At 44.6% G+C, this 6,803-nt stretch overlaps 1 protein-coding gene across 2 annotated transcripts in view; it reads right to left on the bottom strand.

Moving 5' to 3' along the window:
- Window positions 1–2,734: 2,734 nt before the first annotated feature.
- The window catches only part of Grem2 (gremlin 2, DAN family BMP antagonist), a 101,283-nt gene continuing 97,214 nt past the window's right edge, over window positions 2,735–6,803 (bottom strand). For both annotated transcript variants that reach the window (XM_013119127.3, XM_040738228.1), the window contains exon 2: window positions 2,735–6,169. In XM_013119127.3, the coding sequence (XP_012974581.1) occupies window positions 5,662–6,168 (507 nt within the window). In that variant the 5' untranslated portion in view covers window position 6,169 and the 3' untranslated portion in view covers window positions 2,735–5,661. The remainder of the gene's footprint in view (window positions 6,170–6,803) is intronic.

Raw genomic sequence — 6,803 nt, 5'->3', positions numbered from 1 at the left:
GAGTCACCCATTCTCTTCTAAGTAACCCCTCATCCACGCTTCTTCCAAGATAAACTCACCGGTTTACCAGGTTAGACAGGAACGCAGAGGAGATGGTGTCGTACCCAGGGAAAGGAACACAGAAGTGATGGGGTTCTGAGGCTGCTGGGTCTAAGAAGAGGAGTTGAACATTAAGGTAAGGGTATTTCACATCAGAAAATTTGGATCTAGGGCAAATGCCACAGGGATGGCAGTAACCTGCTGGATAATTCTTAAAGAGCATGAAAGCTACAATCCAGAATAATAGATAATACAGAGACTTCCATTCTGTGTGCTGGAGAAAAGGATTTAAAGTGCCACTGGATTAAGCACAGTAATATGGATCCAAAACAAGAAAATAAATTTAAAAATTAAAGAAACAAATCAATGATCAACAACAGCAGCAACAACAAAACCCAGGTGGCTGCATTGCTAAGAAACCCTCAGCAGTGAGCCTGTGCTGTTGTTACTAGACCCCGTCAGACAGGAAATAACACAAACCAGGCATTAATTAATTGCTAAGAAACCCTCAGCAGTGAGCCTGTGCTGTTGTTACTAGACCCCGTCAGACAGGAGATTAGCAAAATTCCAAAAATAACACAAACCAGGCATTAATGCTTAGCTTTTAGGTGTAATGTAAAAGTTTTCTTCGAAGGCATGGTGGACTCATAATCGCTCTCAGGGTAGTCCAATCCCAACTTTGGAGTGATTACAAGAAGCTGATGTTTTTGGAGGCAAATTTCTACTGTTTCTAGATGGGCTACTAAGATGAGTATTGCTTAGCACACTCGATAAAATATCAGTGATGGTGCTAAGAGGTGGAAGGAGGAAACTGCAGTCCCTTCCCCATTTCCAGATCAGATTTAGAACAAGTGCACTGGCTGAAGGAGTGGTGATTCCCTCTGAATTAAGAACCTAGGGCAATTCTATCCATTAATTTTCTCCCCCCTCCTTAACCTAAGACCATTGGACCACCTAGCTAAGTGCATGTACTTTAGAGAAAAGGGAAACCCCCCTGATGCTTTTGAGGATTTTTTTCACCACTGGATTGTACTTAACACTAACTCCTAAACACTGAATGAACCATCCTGGCTGCCTATTAATTTGGAAGCCATAGAGGCTACACAAATTACAGCTAAAGACTAGTGCTTGGTGGGCCACTGCTTGGAGAGCCATTCCTCAGAGAAAACTACTAATCTGTTATCGCCTCTCCAGATACAAAACGAGAAAGGATACTCCTGGAAGTTTGAAAAGTCCTCACATTGATTCTTTGTCTTCAGGCAAGAACTCTTACAGTGGCGAGTGGCAGGCAGAAACTCTGACTACCCCATCCCAGCAAAAAGAGGAGTGGCAGGCAGGGGGATAAATGAGGTGAAATGTTTTAGTATTGCCCTGGCCCCTATGTAGCCCTATTTATTTCTCCTGTTGGCTCCTCCAAAGATAACAGCAGCAGGACATTGCAGTTCAACACTAAAAACCATCTCTGCCACAGTAGCAAGTGATACTCCTGCCCACCTTCCAGCAAGAGAACAAGAGGAAATCTACTTTCCTATGGGATGGATACCCATTTTGTTTATTCTGTTGCCTTTAGGATATTTACATTGTTATCCCTCCCCTCAGAATATAGCCTGAGGAGATCTGGATGGGGAGGTATTCTGTACTACACAATAAAGTCATGTGACAGGCTAGAAAAGAAAAATGGGTCAAATTATGCATATGCAGGAAATCTTGATAAGTATTTACTTACAAAATGTACCTTAGAGATTGACTGGTTAACCTTACAAGGATTCTTGATGCCTGGAAGCCTCTATGGCTTCTAAATTAATAGGCAGCCAGGATGGTTCATTCAGTGTTTAGGAGTTAGTGTCAATTACTTTCCCTCTTCCATCCAGTGAATTCTCTTGATACCACACATGCATCAAATATAAGACAGGGTGAATGAAAGAAGATAGATTGACTAATGAAATCTCAGGATTCAAAGAATGGTAAAGCAGTGGGGGTCTCTGGGTTTTTTTGTTTGTTTGTTTGTTTTACTGCGAATTCTAGATTGAAATTTAGAAAAATCCACAAAAGTTGTGAGGTTTCACATTGTTCATCTTTGGTCACATAACCGGGTTGCCTGCTGTGTTTGAGAAGCTGTAGTCATGGAGCTGGTAACAAGAGTGGGGGTGGCCCATGGAGGGCCTCACCCTCCCTGGGGGAATGAGGGGATAACGGGGGGGGATGGGGGGAGGGCACGGGAGGAGGGGAGGGAAAGGGAGAGGGACCTCGTACTGACTTGTGAAGCAACCTTGTTTCTTATCTAAATTTAAAATGGAAAATAAAAAAATATTAATTATAATAAAAAAAGCAAAAAAAAAAAAAAACAAGAGTGGGGGTGGATTTAAAGAAGATTCAGAGATAGCCTGAGGATCAACAAGCTTTAGTTGCTTCACTTATGATCTGCGTTTATCATTATCTCCCATGCAAACAATAATCAATGGCAATAGACCAATCAGTCAATCATTAAGTAAACTTTTTAGTCTCACACTCTTGAGCTGTTCAGTCAGTATCAATAGTTCCTTTTCATCGACTTTACAACATAAAAACCAGCCAGCCAACTCTACAAATAAGTTGCCTGTAATGCCATAGATTGAAGTGGAATACTTTTGTTTAATAAACTAAGATGAATTATTGTCACATTGAATTTAAATCATTAAAAGTCTGTACAACTGAATCACACATATGCAATTTTATTAAGATTTGTATGTTTTATTGATCACTGCATTTCTTAAATGGCAGATAATTCAATTTGCAGAAAAATGTCAACACTGTGAACTGAGACGTGTTTAAATTAAGAAGTGTTGAAATCTGTGGAAAGTCAAGGTAAAATTAATCAAAACCCAGTACAGTTTCTGGATTATGTAAGACACGAGTGTGGTGCACTGGTTACAAGAGAGACAATGAGACTTTAGGTGGACTTCTGTCGCATCAGTTTCTCAAAGCTTCCTCATTCAATATTTCTTATTCCAGGAACACTGTGAGTACATTCTCTATTCAGCTGGTGGGTGGTTTGGGAAAGGCTAGAAGCTCCTGTAGACTGGGACTGAGAGTCATCCCCACCAATTCTGTTTCTTCAATGTTTGTTTCTGATTCTCCTAAAGAAGATCCCAAGTCCCCAAGGACAGTTTGTCACATGGGCCAGGGGTGAACTCCCAGAGGCTGGATAATGAACTCTGAGTGCACCAAGATCCCTGGTGACCCAAGGACACAAGTGCAGAATTCAGCTTTTATGGCACATGACACCCGGATCACATATAATCCTAGAGTATCTTTATTTGTTCTATAACTTAATAGTATACCTATAAAATAATTACATTATACTTATAGCTTTTCTTCATTTATAAACAAGACAAAATTTAAATACAATTTGAGCCACTCAAAGGTAAACATTATACATACAATAACCCAAGAAGTAGCCTCAGACCACAGCATGTCATCCTGCTTTCATGGAAACACCCATGACTGGGATCAAAAAGTGTTAATGTGTGTACTTTGTGGGTTGCCAGCTTAACTCTTCCTCTACTCCTGTGGGTCCTGTTACTAACGTGATACGGGTGGGCTTTGCAGCCGGGTGTGAGATTCTCCTCCTCTCGGATTGTGCTGATCAGCCTCCATTAAGGAAAGTTGGATGTCCTTCACATCTTGTCTGCTGCATGCTCTAGCTCGAGGTTTTCTACTAAACATGAAAATTGCAACTCTGACCTTCGGCACCCACTTCACTTTTTGCCTTCATCCCAGGGGTCCCAGCCCTCAGCAATTTCTCCATTCTCCTCGCTTCTCTTTTCTGATTCTAGGCTGTGCACTCTCATATCTAAAGCTAATTCTCCCTTTAAAACCACACCATCTATGCTTGGGGTTTACTGTGTTGCAGAAGTAAACTAGAAAACTTGCATGGCAATACAGGCATGAGGGTCACTGACACACCCCACCCCAGCTCACCCCAGTCCTCTTCTCAGGGTGGCAAGCTGGGGAGCCAGCATCGTCACTACTGAGCGTCCAGAAACCTTAGTTTCAGAGCAGCTTATGGGAGGTCTCTCACACACGAGAAAACCCACTATTGGGCATGAGCATGCACTGAGAAATTACTAACCAAAGGATATTAATGTATTTTGCTCCCCACAAATGGCTTCTCATTCACATTTGTTAGATTCCATACATGTCATTCACAAGGACAATTGCACAAGGAGGTTGAACTTGAGTGTAATTTTGGAGGGAAATAAATTATTTCCATGTCCTCCCATCAAAAGACCATACTGCAGAGACTTCCACAACTCATCACAAAGTCAAAAGGGTGACCTAAGGTATCTTAGTATTTTTAGAAGTCTATTCTTTGGAAAGGAAGCTATTTTCTGAGTGACAGTTCACCTACATTACTTTTTATTTCTGCCTGTGCCACAAAGTGTCTCAATTCCATATATTCTTAAATGACTTTGAATAGAAAATATGTTTTGCTTAGTGTTATGACAGTGAAGACTGTTCGAGGTCTCATTTCACATGTGCGCATCAAGCATTACAACTTCCCAGTGACTCCTCTGAGATACCATCCATCCCCATCTAACTTCTGCACTATACTGAAATGCTTTCTTGCCTCTGGTGATGCCATATTCAAAGTAAAACCATGAGGTGTCCCTTCTCCCCGCTCAACCTGATAAAAGGTGTGTGGCACCAAATTGCGGGCCTGGCAGTATTTCCCAGGAAAATGCCATTTCTACAGACCATTCCCTGTTCTACTCTTCGTTCAGGATGCGCTGCAAAACCCAAGTCCCAACACATGAGTCGATACATGAATAGGTTGATAATACTCTTAACAGATTTTACACAATAGATCAATTATAAAAGTGACATTAATACAGAAACCCTTTGTATGGTGACAGGCTAATGGCAGAGGGAATCGCATGTGCGCCAGAGTTCATCTTGAGTCCACACATGGGGGCTATGAGGAGCAAGAAAAAAGGTGGTGGTGTCTAGAGGTGTGGAGGGTCTGGCCTGCTTAGTATAGTCCCCAGGGAAGTCATTTCCTGATCCCCTTCGCTCGCCTTGTCCTCGTAGGAATCAGGTTTGTTTTGGAGACCCCTTGAGGGTGAGCATCTCCTTTACGGAAGCTGCCCCTATCCATATCACAGCAGCCGCAGAGCCTGGCAGCTCCCACGTTAGAAGAACGAATGCCTACACATTAGAGGTCTGGTGGCCAACGGAAGTTTGCGACAGAAGAGTGGTGCATTCTTCACCAGGGGAGGGTCGAGCTGGAGTGTAGGAGGTGGCCAGAGAAAGGCTGGCTTTTCCACATGGTGGAAACGTCAATGCCGGATTGACAGCGCATCGCCTGAAAAGTCCTGTCTGGTATCTGAGAGTGTTTTCCAACATCTTCTGTGCCCGATCCACAGCCTGGATTTGGAGACAGGAGTGTGGCCCAGGGTGGATCTGGGACATGACGACTTGCAGTCCACATTTGTGACAAGGACACTGTTAACCCTAAGAGATGCATTTGCTGCTGACAGGGACACCGGGCAGAGTGTGAGTAGGCTCGACAGAAGTGGAGGTGGCACGCACGACCCAGGGGCAAGGGCGCTCAGGGTTGAGCTGTGTCTTGCTCTGGTGACTTCACTGCTTGTCAGAGTCACTCAGGTTCACGGACATGCACCGGCAATGCTTCACTTTCTGGATTTTCTTGATTCGGAATGGGGGGTCGAGCCCAGGGCATTCGAGCTCCACGACGACCGAGGTGACACGCTGGGGTTTGCAGAAGGCGCAGGATTGGAAGGAGTCCTCCTCCTTCTTCACGTGCCGCGGGATGTAGAAGGAGTTGCACTGACCGTAGCAGAAGCGGTTGAGGATGGTGCGACTGCGGCAGCCCTCCTCGCTCACGGTCTGCCGCAGAGGCTGCGTCTTGCACCAGTCACTCTTGAGGTACTTGCGCTCGGTGACCACGAGGGCCTCCTGGCTGGAGGCCAGCACCTCCTTGATCTGGTGATGCCATCTCTCTGAGTTGTTGCTGCTGCCGTCCTTGTACGGTGACGGGATGGCGCCCGCAGGCCGGTTCTTCCGGGTTTCAGCTACCTTTACCAGCACAGCCACTAGGAGCAAGGTCAGCGAGAGCTTCCAGAACATCCTGCCAAGAGAAAACAGTTGGTTGAGAAGGGTTATCTAGTGACCATCCGTCTTTCCTCTTAGTGTTTATGGCTGGGTGCCCAGAGACAGCGAAGTCTGACATGTTTAGACAGTACCACGGGAGGCAGCTGTGACTATGACAGTACCCAATAGCAGGTGCATCGTAGCACTGTTAGGAGAAGGCCATGTTGTGATTTGAATGGGAAGCATCCCTCATAGCTCATGTTGTTGGAACACTTAGGCCTCAGATGTAAGGCCTCGCTGACGGAAGTGAGTCACTGGGGGGGCAGCTGGTGCTATTTCCTGTCTGCTCTTTCCTTCCTCACTGCTGAAGAGTCCTACTCGAGTTCCGGATACGATACCTTCCCTGTAGAGGCAGGCAATATCCCTTCTTACACTGTAAGTCAAAATATCCCCTTTCTCCCTTAACAGATGGCTAAGTCAGGTATTTTGTCACAACAAGAAGAAAAATATCATTGAGGTAATAGTAAGTTGAATGATTTCGGAAAAATTAAAGCCAATAGTGTTGATGTAGCCTGAAGCCAAGGCATATTAGTAGCAATAACCACACCCAGCATTGACTCTACAGGTGTGAACCATGTGGGTTAATGCTGGCTTAATGGCTTGACAATGGA

The sequence above is a fragment of the Mesocricetus auratus genome, unplaced genomic scaffold, assembly GCF_017639785.1.
Source record: "Mesocricetus auratus isolate SY011 unplaced genomic scaffold, BCM_Maur_2.0 Super-Scaffold_100676, whole genome shotgun sequence".
Classification (NCBI taxonomy): domain Eukaryota; kingdom Metazoa; phylum Chordata; class Mammalia; order Rodentia; family Cricetidae; genus Mesocricetus; species Mesocricetus auratus.
This window is presented reverse-complemented; position numbering and strand designations above follow the sequence as displayed.